General features: G+C 38.2%; 1 protein-coding gene across 2 annotated transcripts; it reads left to right on the top strand.

The window, feature by feature from the left end:
* The first annotated feature begins 305 nt into the window (after positions 1-305).
* On the top strand, positions 306-18,755 carry SEC22B (SEC22 homolog B, vesicle trafficking protein). Of its 2 annotated transcripts, XM_081026927.1 has the most exons (6): positions 306-524; positions 7,042-7,151; positions 9,773-9,933; positions 11,890-12,036; positions 16,775-16,904; positions 17,263-18,755. In XM_081026927.1, the coding sequence occupies exons 1-6, from the start codon at positions 450-452 to the stop codon at positions 17,309-17,311; spliced, it is 672 nt and encodes a 223-aa protein (XP_080883053.1). In that variant the 5' UTR covers positions 306-449; the 3' UTR covers positions 17,312-18,755. The 2 variants fall into 2 exon arrangements, with proteins under 2 accessions (XP_080883053.1, XP_080883054.1); XM_081026928.1 differs by lacking the exon at positions 17,263-18,755 and having other exon boundaries at positions 16,775-17,080.
* Positions 18,756-20,137: the final 1,382 nt, after the last annotated feature.

Raw genomic sequence — 20,137 nt, forward strand, 5'->3', positions numbered from 1 at the left:
TGTAGCCTGATTTAGTTTTTTTACATACCCTTCAATTAAGTACCCATTAACGCCCACCATCCTTCCCAGCCCTCTCCCCGAACTTAAAGTCTCAGGACCTAGAAAATTCTGTTTCAGTTTGTGTGTCACATTCCCTCGAGGGTCAAGGTTTATCCGAAAGCTCGAAATCCAGCAAAGTGAGCCGAGCCTTGGAAGTTTCTGAAGGCGGAAAGAAAGACAGCGGAACCGATGTTTCGGTAGTGGCGGTTCTCGGTGGGAAGCCAATTCTGGGGACCGGTAGTGGGAGAGCTCCGGGGCTCGTTTCCGGCCACCTCAGCGGGAAGCAGAGACGCAGGCAGCTAGTTGGCCCTACGGGAACTACGAGAGGTGTAACTGTCGTCGCCGCGGAGGAAGTCAGGAAGACGCCGTCGGCCGCGAGGGCCAGGGTAGGGTCCCCGTAGCCTGTGAAGATGGTGTTGCTCACGATGATCGCCCGAGTGGCGGACGGGCTCCCGCTGGCCGCCTCGATGCAGGAGGACGAACAGGTGAGCTCTCAGCGTCTCGCGACCCCCCAGTCCCGGCCAGGGGGTGCTCTCAACACCGGGTGTCTTCTGGGGACGCGGCCGAGCCTTGCGACTTCCCGGGACTCCCGACCCCTCCGACGCGCTGCTTTCTCTTTGGACGCGGGGAGCGATTCCCTGGGAGAAGAAACCTGCCCCGAAAGCGGAGGTTAGATGTGTGTTACCTGTTGTTTCTAAAACAAAAGGAAACTCCGGGGACGGAATAGGTCCGGCTGGTGGCGATCTGCAACTCTTTGGGGATGTCGGTAAAATTCAGGATGTCTCCTTTTTGTGGCTAATGACGTTGACCGACGGGTCCCGGGTGAAATCAGCTCCTTCACCTCTTGCACCTGATCCTTGCCCGAGCTTTGCTGGCACCTTTTGAAAGCGGGGGAGGTCACATTGCCACATACAGGTATCTGTTTGAAGTTCAGTGCAGTTATCTTCTTAAAAGGTTATCCCCGATTCCCACCTCCTTCAAGACATGCCCACCGTTGGAATTAGAACCCCCCGTGTCGTACTCCTGTCAACGCTGTATACCTTTGTCTTCCTATTTTCCTTTGTCTTTCAGTACAGGTTCCTAGCAGGCAAGCGACAGAGCTTAGTTCATCTCTGTGTTTCCCTGTAGCTTTTACAGGAGAGCGCAGCTTTATGCTGGTAGGTGCTCAAAAAATGTATTACATTGGGTATGAAAAAACCAACTGCAGATACCTTGAAAGGGAGCTGTTCTAGGCCCTGGACCCACAAGGGAAATTTCTGCTGTGAGACACGTTTCTGGAGCCAGGATCGGAGGTCCCTGAAGAAGAGAGGACGAGAATGAAATTTTTATAACTCAGTCGGGTTTGTTTTACTTTCTCATACAACCTAAGGAGTTAAAAACAAAACCCACACAGAAAAACGACTCAAGGCCTAAAGAAACGACGAGTTGTAGAAAAATTGTTTCGCGTATGTGTTTCTTGGACTTTTCATTCAGATAGTCATGAAAATAAGCTTATTACGCACATCAAATGTGCCCAGCGTGGTGCTAATGCAGGGAATTAGAGGATACAGTTCCTACTTTCATGGAGCTTACAGTTTAGTGGGAAAGCCAGATAAGTAACAATCAGTTATAATGTAGTGTAACTGCTATGGAAGAGGAAGAAATGTCTGTGGTTGAACATGGAAAAGGTATCTAAGTTGGTTTGGGGAGGTCAGGAAAGTCTTCGAAGAAGAAATGACATCTAAACTCACAGGTGCATCTAGAAATAATGACAACTCTTTGGTTATATGCCTTTTTAGGTTTGATACGGAAATATGTTTACTTTCAGTTTTGGAAGAACAGTGATACAGATTATGAAGTTGCCGGTCATGACAAGTGAAACGTTTTTTAGTCATTCAATAAAAGTTTAAACATTGATATAAAATGACAAAACAGCATGCCTTGAATTTTCAATTGTGAAATGTTTTTCTCTCTTCCCAATTTGTTAAGAATTTTCTAGAACCACTCTGCAGAAGGAGTAAAAGTGTTAAAATGAATGCAGGAACATGATTTGAAGAAGGGAGAGGGTATGGGGAAATTTTCCTTCAAGGGTATGTCATTTGACTGAGAAATTGTTTTCCTAAAGGGGGGAGAAATCTGGTCAGTTTCCTAATTGCATTGAATTCCAATGTGGGCAAAGAATACAAAGTAGATTTGATGTCTACTTAGTATTAGTAAGCCCTTATTCTCTGTCTTGCTATTTTATTGAAAAATTAATTGACATATTATTGTGTGTTTCTTACTTTAATTCCAAATTAGGTATTGGTCTACCAAGATGGATTGCTTTGTTTAATTGACAAGGAAAGGAACTTTACACAAAAATATGTTTGTGATTATAATTCCATGGTGATTTCCTTTAGAAATGTTGACTTTGAATGATAAAGTCCTAGACCTTTAAAAGTTACAAAAATATCAATTCTAGGCTTATTGTTACTATTATAATAGTATATAGAAGATTTCTAGAGTGTCTACTACATATCGAGCACTGTATTGTGCTAAGCCTCTGAAGTACGTGATTTCATTCACAGAATTTTTTTATCAGGGTTTCTTAACTTTGGCACTGTTGACGTTTTGGAATGGATAATTCTTTGTTGTGGGAAGCTGCCCTGTGTGCTGATGTCTAGCAGTTTCCCTGGTCTCTACACCTTAGATGTCAGTAGCACTACTGGATATCTCGACCAAATAGTTTCATAGTTAAGTGCCTTCATTGTTCAGGCCAAATAATTCAATGCACTTTTTCAATTGTTTACACTGATAATAGATATCGTATTTTAGGTAGTTGCTGTGCTAGTTCGTGTACAAGCTGCCTTATAACTGGAGATGAATGGTTATTCAGATAATACAATAGAAAGTCAAATAAAAAAATGATATAGGCAGAGTATCATATGCACTGTTTCCTCCCTGCTTAACTAGGAATGTAGGTAGGCCTAGGGCAGGTAGAGAGATGAACTTACCTCTTCAAACCTAGATGCTCTTACTGATAATCTATTTTTTCTTCCTTTCTGCTGTTTCTCCCTTTCAGATGTTTGCAATTTCTTCATCTATCTTTCTGTTCTACCTCAAAACGAACCATATTCTCTTCTCTTTAATTTTGCCCCAGCTCTGTGGACTTGAGGACACTGTTAGAGCTAACCTAGCAGACAGCAGGGAACTCCACAAACGCAGAGAGTCTGTTTGCAGTGAAACTTCCCCCACCATTGACATCTGATTAATCACCTTACTGTAATTGCTTTTAGAGGAAAAGGCCTTACTGCCGGCCTTTGACCAGCTGAGTTCAATAGGGATTTAAAAATGATAAGAGTTTAGCTAAACATTCTTGTAAAGGCACAGCGTTTAATATAACTACCGTGTTTCCCTGAAAATAAGACAGGGTCTTATATTAATTTTTGTTCCAAAAGATGCATTAGGGTATATTTTCAGGGGATGTCTTATTTTTTTCATGTACAACAATCTACATTTATTCAAATATAGTCATGTCATCTTCTTCTGGAACATCGTCATAACGTACTAAATGTGTCTGTCTGGCTGACGATCTTAACTGCGGCTTATTTTCGGGGTAGGTCTTATTTTTGGGGAAACACGGTAGTTCAGCAGTCATAGGTGACAGCAATAAAAAAATATTGCGGTTGCGTGGCAAATTACTACCCTGTACTTACTATATTATATACAGAACCAAATCCTAAATACGCTACTGGATGACCTCAAATTCATTTCAATTCATTAAATTAATTTGTCCAGACATTCCCATCCTCCTCATTATTGGATTACTAGGAGGTATCTTTCTATGACAGTGTATACAAGGTTCAAGCCTGTTCTAGATGAAGTAGAAAACAGAATTAGGACATCTTATCTAACTATTTTTAGGTAGGCTGGCAGATCCTTTGACTTTAATCGTGGATCCTTTGTGACTTTGTGGAAGCACACTGAGGGTTTGTCTGTAAAGCAGTGATTATGTTTTGTGAGATCTAGTCAGAGGGCCACATGGCTTCGGCAGTATTTCCTATGCATTAGATTTAATGTCCAATGGCAAGACACCCCAAAGGTGGACCTGCTAGAGCTGAAGCAGTTTTCTTGTAGAGCCAGTATAGCATGCTTAGAAGGCCAGGCTGCTTGGGTTCAAATCCTAGCTGCTTTTCTGGATGGCTCCACCTCCTTGGGCACGTGGGCCTGTCAGTTATAAAGTAAACTTTAAGGTGCTCACCTGCCTGTAGCTGTCAGAAAACATACACTTAACATCGGTGGCTGTGGTATTTTAAAAATAGCAACATATGAGTTCCATGATTTAATTGGTTTAAGGGTGGAGATTGGACATGAGTAGTTTCTTTTCTTTTTTTTTTTTTTTTAAAGATCTCCAGATGATTCTAGTGTGAAGCCAGGGTTGAAAATCATTAATCTTATGTTGATATTATTTCTTGGCACATTAGTCGCATTTCAAACTTTACTTAACGTTCCTTTTATCGGTTGTTGTAGGGTCAGCACGCTTCCAAATGACACATAATGGCAAGTACTGTTCAAATTTAGGAACGTAGGATATTTATTGTTCACTAGTTCTAAGCATGTGACAGTATTCACTCTCTTTTACTGGCTGACCAGTGATGGCAAAAAATACATCTGTAAGCAATATTGTTTAATATGATAATGGTAATATGATGTTGATTATTTTAAAGTATTATTAACATATAAAACTATATATACATATATACATGCACAGATGTATATATATGTATTGTTACAGAAATATTTCTCAAGTAAACAGTATTATAACAAATCATTGCCATAAGGACAGCGCTGAATAAGTATACAAACCAACACTTCTAATGGTCTCTTAACTCCCCTGCTTCACTTCACACTTATTTACTTCATTATTCATATTTAAATTTTCAGTTTAGCATTTTGTTTTTATTTGAGTTCTTTTTTTATTGAGGTGAAATTGACATATAACAGTATATTAGCTTTAGGTATACAACATAATGGTTCAGTATTTGTATACACTCTGAAATGGTCACTTCAGTAAGTCTAATTACCATCTATCACCACATATAATTACAAGTTATTTTCTATTTTTTCTTGTAATGACAACATTTAAAATTTACTCTCAGCAATCTCCAAATATTCAATACAGTGTTATTAACTATAGTCACCAGGCTGTACATTTATATCCCCATGACATTTATAACCGGAAGTTTGTACCTTTTGACCACATTCACCCATTTCACCCCTTCAATCCCCTTCCCTCTGGCAACCACCAATCTGTTCACTGCATGTATGAGCTTGTTTTTTTGTTTTGTTTTTACTTGTTTTTTAGATTTCACATGTAAGTGAGGTCACATGGTATTTGTCTCTCTGACTTATTTCACTTAGTGTAATGCCCCCAAGGTCCATCCACGATGTCGCAAATGGTAAGATTCCATTTTTTTAATAGCTGTGTATATATACCACATCTTTATCCATTCATCCATGGATGGATGCTTAGATTGTTCCCACATCTTTGCTATTGTAAATAATGCTGCAGTGACTATAGAGGTACATAATATCTTTTCAGATTACTGTTTTTGTTTTCTTCAGATAAATACACAGAAGTGGAATTGATGGATCATATGGTAGTTCTATTTTTAAGTTTTTGAGGACCCTCCATACTGTTTTCCATAATGGCTGCGCCAATTTCCATTCCTACCAACAGTAGAGGAAAAAAGGGTTCCCTTTTCTCCTCATCCTCGCCAACACTTGTTATTTCTTATCTTTTTGATAATAGCCATTCTAACTGGTGTGAGGTGGTGTCTCATTGTGGTTTTGGTTTGCCCTTCCAGTTCACCATTTTAAATATAGCTTAGACACCTATACTTGTACATTGCTTATCTGCCACTTACACAGTTTTATTACTGCTTCCTTGTTCTCAGTCTTAGCTCAGCGGTTCACTATCTAGAATTTTAAGATTTCACTATGTACGTTCTCAAAGTTAGATCTCAGATCCAGTCCCTGGGCGAACCTTGTATGAACACTTTTCTATTTAAACATGTACTTATTAGACATCTATCAAGGGGAAACTATATTCTGTCATTCAAACCAAAATAAATAATCCTAAAATATAATAATTCCTTCCCATCACATGGCAAATTATTTTTCTCCCAGTATGTGGATGAATAAATAATGTATATTTACTTTCCATACTTCAAGTACTTCTTTTCCCCCTTGGTTCTAGTATGTTAGTGAGGTGTGATTTTTCTCCTTTTGATGATACTGTTATTTCCCCCAGTATGCGTTTTTTCTTTTTTAAAAAAAACAAAATTGTAGAATCATTTATAAATTGTTCGGGGAAATATTACCTGTAATTCTAGTATCTCAATATTATTTTCATTTTTGTATACACATATCCTTCGCTACCCAGACTTTTGCTGTCCGAACTTGGGAACCAAGTAGATTTATTCAATAGAGGATATCTTGATTTCCCAATCTTTGTCCTTACTTTTGTCTATTTCTACCTACTTGTAGGTACAGTGTTCATAATAACTTGCAGTCATGGGTGCACACATTTAGTTTTGCCGAAATGCTCAATACTGTAATACTTTGTGGAAGAATTTGCGTGATATTCCAGCATAACAATGAGATTCATCACTTGTTTCTGGGCTTTTCTCCTGAGTATAGAACATGTGTAGTTCTGTGCCAGTGAAATGGGTTAGGAGGAGGCACTGACCTAACAGAGGAAACACATTGGGTTGAAAGTTAAGAGTACCTTAAATATGGTTGAAAAAAATATACTTTTGTTCTTAGCAAATAACTAGTTTTTTTCTCTTTTGATTCTCTTAACTAAGTTTCTTCTTTCTTTTTGTTCTAAAAGTAGGCCTTTGATTGTTTGTTAAAATGAATCTTACTAACTTGTAAGTGAAGGACCTTATTCACATAGTGTCCTCATAATCGGATGCTTCTCACTAATTCACGCAGTGTTATTTTCGTGCAAGATTCTTAAAGAAAGGTGTCTTCTTTCAGTCTGGCCGAGACCTTCAGCAGTACCAGAGTCAAGCTAAGCAGCTGTTCCGAAAGTTGAATGAACAGTCCCCGACCAGATGTACCTTGGAAGCTGGTGCCATGAGTTTTCAGTGAGTATAATCCTGATTTCTTTGTGATCATCTAAATATGAAATATAGTAAACGTAAGTAACACCTGATGAGAATGGTAACAGTTTTTTAAAAGTAAAGAGGACTTTAAGGGAAACAACTTCTCTGGCTCTAATTCTGCAAAATGAAAATCTTGGTTTGTTTATTCAACTTGCATACAATAATGTAACCGGTTACCCTGTGTCTAGTAAATGCTATACCCATCGTGCAATGACATAACTTTTTGCTTTAGGAGCTTCTTAGAGTCAGACACATGTAGGTTAATACATTTGCTCAAACATTTACTAACAATGTAACCTTGAACAATTCACATATCCCTCTCCAGGCCTCAGTTTCTTCTACAAAATAGGGACAATAATCGTAATTTTGTGAGGATAATGAGGGAATCCATGTATATCTCTTAACACCTTGCCTGGCACATACAGAAGAATCAGTAAGTGTTAGTTATTATTCAGAAAAAAAGGAAGTTGTAAAAGGTAATTGAAGAGCAGCTCAATCAGTACTTACAGATAATGCATCCAGCTGAGAGAGGGATCAAAGGGACGTAATGGACTTCAAATTATCCACAAATAATTGGTATTAATGTTTAATACATGTCAAGCTTGAAGGTGATTAAAAAAAAGAGAAAGGACAAGAAGATCAGAGGGAAATTAAAAAAGGATTAGTTGAATAACCTTGCTATTCTAGAACTCAGATACTAAGATAATACAGATCTGGGAGCAACCTGCTGTGTTTAACTTAAAAGGAGGAAAAACAAAACCCTCCGCCCATCAGAAACAAGCAAACAAGTATACAAAACCAAAACAAAAACCTTGGCCAGTTGGTTAAGAAAGTAGTGGATATTAAGTTTCCTAAGGTAGTAATTTGCACAGTAAATGAAACATTTTTTATAAATCTAATTTTTAACATCAAATACATGCTAGGCACTTAATTACTATATAGTATCTTTCTCTCTACCATGGGTTAGGAACAGAAGACCTAGGAAAGTTCTCATGGAATTGAAAAGAGATTTTCTTTTGCTTGGTTCCTTTAGGACCTTTATAATCTTATCTCATCCTTTATTTCCATCCAGGAGTTAATTTCTTAAAGATTTATTCTTTGCCAGACCATGTATTAAGTCCTGCCTTTTATGTCCATGGCTTTTAATGAGCTCATACTTTCATTAGCAGAGAGACATATGCAAACAACTATACTAGAAAACCGTAGGGCAAGAAATGCCATCATTGGGACATAAATGAGATACTTTGGGGACAGAGAGAAGGAAGCAATAAATTCCCTACTGTAGGGAATCAGTTTGAGGAAAGGGGGTAGAGGGAGGGAGAATACAGAGAAATTTCACAGAAAAAAAATATAGTAGAATTGAGCATATGAAAATTAACAAGGTTTCTCCAGTTACATCAAAGAATATTACAATTAGAAAAATACAATACAAGTAGAAGTCCATGAGGACATGAACGAACCTAGCTTCTGGGAGAACAGCGTGTCATTGGCGTGTTAGGATATATGATGGAATGAGGCTAGACTTGTCTTGGAGGGCTGCAAATGCCGTACCAAGGAATGTGATTTTGTTTTCTAGGTCTTAGGGAACCCCTAGAGTTTTTAAGCAGTGTAATATGGTTGTATTTACACTTTAGGAATAAAACTGGTGGTTTAGAAGATGGTCTAGACTGAAGGCAAGGAGACCAGTTAATTCGGGTGCGCAAGGAGGAGATAGGGCCAAAGTATTATCACCATCGTCATCATCATCATTATTTTAAAGGGCCTGAGGGACCATATAATAGACTATAAACACTTTGGATTTCTAGGATGCCTTAGGAAGCACGGAGAAAGGGCAGGGACAGGGGTATGTGTAATGCTTTGGGCCCTTGAAGTCCTACTTAAATGAGAGAACTTCTGATTTTATTTGCTATTTATATTGATTGTTCTGAATGTAATTTTTGCTGAATTAGAATACTGTGGCTAAAAAGACATTGGAAAACCACTGCGTAACCTAACCTGTTTCCAAGAATATTTCAGATGTGTAGTCATGTAGCCCCTTCCAGAATACCCAGGAACTCACTCTCACAAGAGGAAGTCGGTTCTGTGACTGGATAGTTTCCAGTTGATACAGAGTTGTTCTGCCCTAGAAATTACGGGGTGTTACTAGTCCTGAGAAGATCATTCTTTTCTGTGCCCAGTAAATATTGTGGCATTAACTTTCAACTGTTGGGTGTCCACAAAAATTTTCAGTTTCGCTGTTTTTCTTACAGCTGGAAGGAATTTAAATATGTATATACTAACTAGTTTGTCATAATAATCAAAGGATGGGTGGAGTTTTCAAGAAAAAGTCTTAGGTATTAAGATACTTTAGTTGAAGAATTACGTAATAAATAATTATAATAAACATGTCTAAATACTCCTTTTGGAATGGACTCCTAATAATGGGAAGGTATTTGCTTTCTGACTCCAAGGATTTGGGGTTTGAAATTGGCTTTCTGATTCAGTTAGCCTCAAAGGGCTTAGGTTGGAATGTTTTCAAGTTTGTATGCCACCAAGAGAAACTGCTTCACATTGTTGGAGGTATTGTTACTCTACAACCATTTCTTGCTTTTTTGTCTCTCCAGCTACATTATTGAGCAAGGGGTGTGTTACTTGGTTTTGTGTGAAGCCGCCTTCCCTAAGAAGTTGGCTTTTGCCTACCTAGAAGATTTACACTCAGAGTTCGATGAACAGCATGGGAAGAAGGTGCCCACTGTGTCTAGACCGTATTCCTTTATTGAGTTTGGTAAGTTTTTGCTCCTCACCTCTCAATCAAAAAATATGGAGAAGCTGTTTGTTACACTGATAAAATTTTGACACAATTTCACTGATGTTTACTTACTGAAATTTGGGATTCTGCGTCTTCCACCTCTTTTTGTCCTTTTGAATGAATGAGGCTTCCTTCTCTGGTCCTTTGATCTTTTCCCCATAGCACTTCTTGCCCTTTGCCCTTTTCTGTTATTTGTTTTAATTCTTTATTAGGGTCAAGAACTGTGTCTAAAGGTCTGCTTGATTGACATGTAATAACTGAGTTTTTCTTTTCCCCAACACTCACACACACCACACCACATATTCACAGTAAGCCTCATTATTTGGAAATCAGAAAGAATGGTGTTTAGTTTCTTTCAGGAGAATAATATATTTTTTTAAAAGTACTAAAAGATATGTGGTTGGGGTGGGGGGGTGACATTTACTACATGAGGAACATGGTGTTCAGATTTGTACAAGAATTATAGAAAGACTCCTCAGTGGTCAGACCTGCCGAAGTATCTAATGGCAATAGAGCAAAGGAAATGTCCTCAGTACAGTAAGTAGAGGAAGTAATAACAAGTATGATCAGACTACATCACTGACATTTTTAGTTCAAAGAAGAAATTGGTTTTCACGATCTCTGAATTTCTGAAGTGTTTAAAGTTTGCCAGATAAGTAGGTCATCTCGCTTTTTAGAAATAAAGAAAAATTAGCAAAACACTCCAGTGTTTCATAAGTGTAAACTCTCCAAGTGCTAATTTTTTTTTAATGCCCTGTTTTTCAAGTTTTACTTTTGTAGACAATAGTGGTCCAGTAAACCCAAGAAAAAAAAATAAGACTATTGTCAAGGTCACACACGAAATAGTTGGTACACTCAAATTAGCTTAAAGGATTATATACAAAGATATGAACAGGTTATAGGTGAACCACAGGTACTGAGACGATAACATGGTAATTGTTCCCATCCCTGAGCCTGAAGAGATGAGAGAAAGGAGCAGTTTCTGGAATGGGGAAGGAGAAAATTTACAGAGAAGGCCAACTTGAGAAGTAACTTTTAGGGAGGGATACTGCCAGCCCAAAGAGACTTCTCGGAGAAGTTAGGGGAACAAATACCCTGATGTCGCTGTTCTCTCTTCTTCCCTACTCTTGGGGCTCCCCCATTGACAGAAACTAACTGGAAGCTAGAGGGCAAGGAGCCCACTAATGTAATCCATGCAGGTCAGCTTCCCAGGGCAAAAGCAGGGTGCAGAAGGGTGGAGAGGAGACCTAAAGAGGCAAATGAAGGGTATCCAACACAGGTAACGTAAGATTTTTTGCCAAACATTAAGAATACAATCTTTAATAATAAGTCATTCTTCTTACAGTTCTGAGAAATACAGACATGGGCTAAACATGAAGGAGAGTGCAGTTTTATAGTGGTATTTGGGGAAATTTTCTATCACATGTTTGCTTTACCCAAAGTTTATGAACACAGTGAAATTGGGAATGTATTGTATGTTAAAGAAAATACTTGAAGACAATTTTTTCAACTTATGATAGAGTGACTCTTTTGCCATATTAGGCTACAGAAATGCTACGTTGTGTCAGCATCCTTTTCAGGGAATATATAGAGTTAATGAAACCCTAAGGGTCCAAGGGCTACAGTTTGAAAATTTCTGCTTTCAGGAAAGGCTTGCTGTAGTGGGTCTTAATTTCCCTAGGGATCCTGATAGCAGTTACTTCTAAATTGAAGGTATGCAAAGCGCATTTCCCCTGAATGATCATCTAATTACATGTTTACATTTTACAAGTGAAGAAATCAAAACTTGAATCTTGATACTGCACTCATTCGGCAGTGTGACTAAACCATGAATAGTTGTGATCCAGGACCAAACTCAGAACTTCCTGTTCCCTACTTCAGTACTTTGATGGACATGAAACAAGTTAATGGTCGTTTTCTTCATCCTTTTAGATACCTACATCCAGAAAACCAAGAAGCTCTACATTGACAGTCGCGCTCGGAGAAACCTAGGCTCCATCAACACTGAGTTGCAAGACGTCCAGAGGATCATGGTGGCCAACATTGAAGAGGTGTTACAACGAGGGGAAGCGCTTTCAGGTATCTAAATGCAATGCAAGTCTTAGGAAGAAGTGGTCTCATTTCATAAGCAAGGATAGCTTCTTTGGGGTTACCTTCTATGTCATCAGATTCTATCAAGCACTATTAAGAATTCACCTCTCAGAAACAGATTACATTACAAAGCTTCCAATATGAGGTGTGATCAAACAATACAGTGAATGTTTAAATTTTTTTTTTTAATTAAATTTATTGGGGTGACAATTGTTAGTAATAAATTTTTAAAAACGTATTAGAGTAAAAGACACATTGCTATTAATCCCCCTCAACACACTCCCCCTCACATCAAACACACTTATCCCATTGTTCTTGCCACTTTCTGAAGCAGTTCTGGAAGTCCTCTTTTGTGAGTGTCTTTAGTTATACTGTCATAGCTGCCTCGATGTCCTGAATCATTTTGACTTTAGGGAAGAGCCAGAAATCGCATGGTGCCAGATCTGATGAATAAGGTGGGTGAGGACACACCGTAATGTTTTTATTTGACAGAAAGTGCTGTACCAGAAGTGATGTGTGACACAGAGCATTATCACGATGGAGGATGATTTACGGCACACTTTAAAACGCACCTTCACTCAACCGTAGCTCACACCCGACTGACTGCACCAAACAAGTTGAAACTTGTCACATACTGTTACTACTGTTTCCCCGAAAATAAGACCTAGCCGGACCATCAGCTCTAATGCATCTTTTGGAGCAAAAATTAACATAAGACCCGGTCTTACTTTAATATAATATAAGACCCAGTCTAATCTAATCTAAGCTAATATACCATAATTAATAATATAAGATATAATATAGACCAGGTCTTATTTTAATATAGGACATAAGACCGGATCTTATATTAATATTTGCTCCAAAAGACGCATTAGAGCTGATGGTCTGGCTAGGTCTTATTTTCAGGGAAACATGGTAAGGTTTGACACGCTGCTTCCTCTATTGAAGATCCCTGCCTTTCCGTTGGATGGCACTCAGCAGCAGCATTCACCGTATTTTGTGATCACAATAGGAAGGCTCTGTGTCCCACATTGCTTCTGGTACGGCAGTTTCTGTCAAATAAAAACATTACGGTGTGTCCTCATCTGCTATATTCACCAGATCTGGCACCGTGTGACTTCTGGCTCTTCCCCAAAGTCAAAATGACCATGAAAGGTAAACGTTTTGAATCTATTCAGGACATCAAGGCAGTCATGACAGCGCAACTAAAGACACTCATGAAAGAGGACTTCCAGAACTGCTTCAGAAAGTGGCAAGAACGATGGCATGAGTGTGTTCAAAGTGAGGGATAGTATTTTGGGGGGGATTAATGGCACTGTGTCTTTTACTGTAATACATTTTTTTTCTAATTTAAACATTCCCCTATTTGTTGATTACACCTTCTGTGTGTGTTTTCCTTGCATGATTAATTTTTGTTGAGTTGGCACAGTGTATCTTGTTCCATATCAGAAGCAATTACTGTTTCCAAGATACCACAAATTAAGTAAGTACATATTTACAGAAACACAAAAGTTAAGGGAAATGAAAAGAAGAATGAGAGGAAATCATCAATTGTAGTGGTTTCCTGAGTAGCCACTTGCCAATGTTTTAAAATGCCACTTTCAGCACAAATTCATCTGCTGAAAAACTTTTAAAACCTCTGACTGCAAGATAAGATCTGGTCTGGTCTATTTAGTCATTATTAGTGAGTACTTGTAACACGCCAGGCATTGTGTTTTCTATAATGGAAGATAAGGAGATTATAAATGGCGCTCATTCTCCCTAGTTCAAATATTCTGACTCAGTTAGGGCCACTTCCTCACCGTCTGGGACCTGTTCTTGAAAATCTGGATAGAATCTGTCTGATCCTTATAGCCCACATCACATTAATCTCTTGTGTCCTTTAAACTCGTAAACCACTTAGCTCCATGTGGTTTTTAGCACATAACAGGGTGCCTGTGTAAATATGTGTGTGTGTGTGCTTATTTACCTAATTTACTCCAAAATATATGTTATAACCTAATGTTACCTAAGTGTTTAATGTGGTATATATTCTTTAAAGGTAGTGATTAATGTGTTTCATGTCTTTATTACACCTTTTATTTCTCTCGCAGTAATGATCACAAGTGAAAGCCTTCATGAATATTTCTCAAATTCAGTCTTGCTACATATTCATGAATAAATCGGTTTTCCTTTATTATATACTGCAAATTTTAACCTGTAAGTTAGTAGTCAGTAGTTGTCCCAGCATACAGCTTCACAGGCTTTATGGGTGAGTGACTGCGTAAATTTCCATCATTAACAGACTTACAGTTTCTACCTGGGATAAAGTAGACCAGCACAGGAATTTTTTTAAATCCAAAATTTATATATTGGTCAGTCTATCAACTGTGTAAATTCTCCTAATGCTTTACTGGTTACTACAAAGCTGATATACTGATTGAAAAAAAAGTACATTTCTACCCTCAAGTAACTTTATCTGATTGGGAAGATAAGACCCATTGTCACAGAATAATTTATAGATGGTATAAGGGAACAAATATCAATTGGACGCTTTCTTTGTGCTGCGCAATAGGGTAGGGGGAGTTTACACGTATCTCACTCTTTAGAGTAATCCCTGTGAAGTGGGTGATACCAAACCAGTTTTACAGAAAAGCAGAGATCACAAAAATTAAGTCGCTTACTAAACAAAGTCACACTGCTTGTGACTGACAGAATTTGTTAGCCTGTGGAGTCCTGGTCCATTTTAGTGTATGATAGTTTTAAATAGCTATTAGACATTGAGAGCTATCAAATGTTACAGGAAATAGATAAATGTGAAATGAACAGGAAAGATTTCTTGAAATTTGATAGGAAGGAGTGAAGAGTGGGATTTTAAGAAGAAAAAGCATATCTGAACAGAGTATATTTGAAGGACAGTGAAAAGATTAGCCTACTTCAAAAAGTGTGTTCTTCCTCTTTAAGCTTCTTTATAAAAAGAATCCATCTTTTATGGCTTCTTTTCTTTCTAATGTTTAAAGTGTTATAACTAATCTACTTTGTATTTAAGACCCAAAAGTAGTTGGTATGAGTTCTTTCAGCAAGATCAAATTATGCCCTTTTTTACGGCCTAAATATGAGTATATCTGTTTCTTTTAAGCCACGGGTTTTGTCTTTTCATTCAAAGGTGTCACTTTACTACACTGTAAATTTCACAAATGCAGGGAGCATGTACATTTTGACCATCATTTTGTCCTCTAGCGTTTTGCACGGTGCCTATAACATAAGTATATGCTAAATGACTTCTCCAAGCAGTAGCTTTGTCTTTATGATATCCCGTGTTTCTAAATGTTCCTATATAAAGGAATTCTCTTAACTATTACTTATTTCATATGACCTAATACATGTTGCCCTGCCCAGTTATTCTAAGCAGATTTAGATTCAGTTAGCAAATATTTGTTGATTGAGCACTTGACTATACCAGACCCTGAGCTGGGCACTGCGTATATAACAATAACCAGTAGTTAAAAACCTCTGTCCAGTGGATTATACGCTCTAGTCGGCTGGCTAGAAAGATTCCTCCCAGCATTGTCATGATTATTTCTCATCCCCTAACTGTTTTTTTTTACGTGACTAGGTGTTTTTCTCACTCACAGGACAAATTGCTAATTTAGAAGTGGTTGTCATGCCTGTCTTATTAAGCAATGCCACATTTCTCAATCAAAATCAGTCACTGTTAGGCAACGCCAAATATTCCAAAAGCATTCCCCAAGGAAGAACAAACAAATTCAGATTGCAACATAGTTTTTCAAAAATTGAAAGAAGTAAAAAGTGTGATCAGAATTCATTTATGTCAAACTGAGGATTCGTTTTTATTATTAAAATAGGCCATATAGTTTAGTCCAGCCTACCTGTATCTATCTGGCTGTTTCTCTTAAGTGCTCAGTTAACAATTAGAATAAGAATCATATTACAGATGTCCTTGTAGAAAAAGAAAACTAAGGTTTTCAAAAGCTTAATTGAGTAGATATTGGTGGTCTTCTAGCACCTGCCATTGTATTTTAGTTACAACTTTCCTATGTCTGTTGAAATATAATTTCTGATAGCTTTAGCTTAGTAATAGCCTCTACTGTGTGAAGAATCTTAGACATTTGGCAGCAGTCGCCATAGAGATATAGCTTACTACTCAGTGTCTGGTTCATTGAATTTTCTGGTTACTTGAGTCTTATTTTACATGGATTATTTTTCAAAGTATGAGAGAATATGATATAGACCATTGAAAGATGAAGAGGATTAATGTCAGCTCATGTTTCTTAAATGTTTCCCATAAGCTGGGGCCTTGTGCTCACATGACAGGCATTCTCATGTAGTCCCCTGATAACGTTGCTGTTATTATCCCCATTTTATAGATGAAGAAACTGGGACTTTAGAGAGGCTGAGTTGACCACCGTCTCAGGGCTGGTGCCCCTGAGCTTTGAACCAAAGACTCTGAGGCCAGAGCCTGCACTCCTAACCACCTCACTACAGAGCCTCAAGAACTGGAACATACTTTGGCGTGATCATTTTTAAATGCACTTTAGATTTTACAGCACTTCAGGATTATGAATTATTCAGTACATGCAACCTTACCCTTAAAATAAAAATGATAATTTAGGCTTCATGGTTGTTTGGTATAGTGCCACTCACTTGGGTTATTTATATGCTTACTACATCTGATAAAATACTTCCAGGGGACTAATGAATGTTTTCTTTTTTTCCTCTTTGACAGCATTGGATTCGAAGGCTAACAATTTGTCCAGTCTGTCTAAGAAATACCGCCAGGATGCGAAGTACTTGAACATGCGTTCCACTTACGCCAAACTTGCAGCCGTAGCTGTATTTTTCATCATGTTAATAGTGTACGTGCGATTCTGGTGGCTGTGAAATAGTGAATGCAGTCACTGGCAAGGGAGAACCTAGAACCCGGCAGGTGTATGTTTTCAGGAAACTGAGCTCACAGAGACATGTATTGGAATCCAAGTGGCATTTCTGCCTCTTAAGACCTTGCAAGAAAGACATATCCTGAAAATGAAAGGTTACACCTCATTTAATAAAGCTTAACCCTATGTAGAAAGCCTCTTTTTGAGGGCAGAGGCTTTCTCCAAGTGCTAAGCCATGTATGTTAGGGAACACTAGATTGTTTTATTTTGTTTTTTCCCTCCCAGTGTTTTACAGTTTCAAAACAGCACTGACTGGGGCATTCTCATTCTCTAACAGAGCCATCAGTGAGATTTGGGTTAAACAACCTGTACAAGCAACAGTCTGAAATTCCTTCAGAGAAGGCAGCCCTTTGGGAAATGTGTTTGACTCTATATAATCAACATTCCTTTTGTCGGTGACATTTGTGATTTTCAGTAACCTGAGTTTTTGATGGCCTGTGAAACAAGACTCCAGTATGTGAAGGTTCATTGCTGTGCTGCAAAGATCTTGTATGTTGGCCCCTACAGGAAGTTAACCTTTGTCGTTTTCCTTTTATATTTTGCTTATTGCACAATTGCTTTAGGGTTAAATGAATTGTATTAAGATGCCTTGAAATTCTATTATAGCACTCCTTGATTAAGAAGCTAAAATGTTTTCTGTTACTTATTCCTTAAAAGATGTAAATTACTTTGGGACATTCTGAATTTTATTTTGCAGCATCTGGTTTATATTAACTAAAGAGCGAGTATAGCATACGGTTAGCCAGAGGCCCCTGACTTAGGAGAAGAAAGACTCAGCCTGTCAGTACAGCTTTGTCCTGCCCCTTTCTCACTTTCTGCACTACAATGGTCCCCACTGTCTCTTCCTCCTGCCGCAATTTGCTAACATTTTTAAAAATTCTTCTGTGCCCAGTAGTTTCATGTCCCATAAGCATTCTCTCAAGATAGTCTCAAATTTCAAAACAGAGACTGTTCAGCTGTGTAGTTAATTAAATTTAGGTTTTTGAAGAGTGATTATTCAAACTACTAAATACATTTATCTGAGAAAGTCTCTGAGAGCATCTCACACCTGCTTCTGTTTATATAAATTCTCTGAGAATGTTCTAAAGATAGAGGACTCATTTACAGTGGCTTCTATTAACAAAAGTACCTATGATTTTTCCCTTTTATGCTCAGGGATAATGGGGATTTCCTTTTACCTTCTGAGATGGAATTTTTTAAATGGGAGAATAGGCCTTTTAAAAATTGTCACAAGGGTCTGCAATATAACCTATAACTCCTATATATACTGCAAATATTTCTTTAAATTGTACAGGAAAATGAGCCAACTTCTTACTTCTTAACATCTTTGGAAAGCCGGTTAACCAGTAAGCGATTTTATAACTCTGGGGGGTCATCAAAACTACTGTTCTGATTGCTGATAGAGGGGGAAAAAAATTCTATTTCCTTATAGCAAGGCAAGGAGAAATGCTTATTTTATTCCTGATGATTTACAAAACTAGAATAAATTTTTTTTCTTTTCATTTTGTACCCAAATCTGCTAATTGCCATTTTGTGCATGTAATATGAAGTTACTTTTTATAGAGAATAAGTGCTTTTAAGTCCCTAAAAGACTTGTCCCTGAGTAATGATGTTGGTAATAAAAGGCTTTGAAAGGCTGAAAACCTAACTAGTGGTACCATAGCATTTGGTACTTCTATAGGCATGGAGAGTGGCAGCTCGTTGTTGAGAGTTGCATGCTGTAACCATGTGGTCGGCAGTGAAATAAATACTTCTAGAATGTTCCCTTCAGTGTGGAGTTTTGTTATCTCGTTTATTTATGTACACATATCCTAGGTACATTTCTACCTAACCTCATGGGTTAATTACAAAATGAGAAGCAGGGGGTATGGGACGATGAACAAAGGACTAAGAAAGTGGTTTAAGATTACAATGGTAGAAAAATGAGAGAAAAGACTCATAATACAGCTTCTACTTCTGTTCTTTATTAGAGGTAGAGGGAAGGAAAGATCTGACTAAATGAAATTTATCAGCAACCAAACAGGCATCTAAACTAGAACGCGGTAAGTACGTACTGGGTTATTCGGGGCACATTTAGAAAGGACACCTAATATGGGAAGGAGCGTGGTAAGCACAGGAGAACGGGGTGTGCTAGACTGTCAATGGCTTGTGCAAAGTCAGGAGTTAGAGGGAGGCATGTTTTGGGGATTGTGATTAGCTTGGGTCAACATAACTCGCATGGTAAATGTAGGCATTTGAGACTTGAGGAAGAAGCGCTAGACTGGTCCACTGTCATAAAGGTACTTGTCTACCATGCTCAGGGCACAGACCACACTAATGTCAGTGGCAAGAGATGGCATCAGATGTGTACTAGTTTCAAGTGGTCAGTCTGGCCCTACTGTGAAAGGTAGAGAGGGATAAGCCTAGAAGTATAAAGAGGAAACCGAGGAGCCGTCAAAGGTAGAAGGAGACAGAAGATAGGTTTCAAGAAAGGAGTTATCCTAGGTACCAAATAACATATTTACATAGTAATTTCTTTGTTAGGAGGAGCTTATTTCATTCTCAAATTGACGTTTTAAAGTAAGGACTATTCACATGACCTGAATAGAGAAACTTTACAAGGGGTACCGCTCTGAGGCACAAAAGAGTTAAGTTATTTATCCAAAGGCGCAGAGCTAGAAAGTGATGGAGCTAAGATTCGAACCTGGGCAGTTTGGCTCCAGAGTCTGCTTTTCTCCACCATACTGTACCAGGAAGAGGTCAAATAAAATGAGTACCAAAAAGTGTGTTTTCACGTTAGCAATTAGGAACTTAATCACGTAGGCAGAGGTCATTCCAGAGAGGTAGGGACAGACGACAGATCTCAATAGGTTGAGGATTGTATGAAGTAAGAATGTAGAACTCCTGACAAGAAGCTTTTCTGGTGGTTAGAACACTGAATTTCCTAACATGCTTTAAATAAGAAATCTCACAAATGTTAAAATAGCAATATTTAGCAAATGGTACATAATGTGTTCATTGAAATGTCTAACAGTGGTTCTTAAGCTTTTTGGAAAACCTTTGAAAATCTGTTTACTGCAGAAAAACATTCATGGCTACATGCGTATCAAGAATCGCAGCCTATGTCAGGGAATTCAAGAACTCCACAAAGCCTGCTCATGACCTAAGTGGTT

Source organism: Rhinolophus hipposideros (genome assembly GCF_964194185.1).
Source record: "Rhinolophus hipposideros genome assembly, chromosome: 19".
Lineage (NCBI taxonomy): Eukaryota > Metazoa > Chordata > Mammalia > Chiroptera > Rhinolophidae > Rhinolophus > Rhinolophus hipposideros.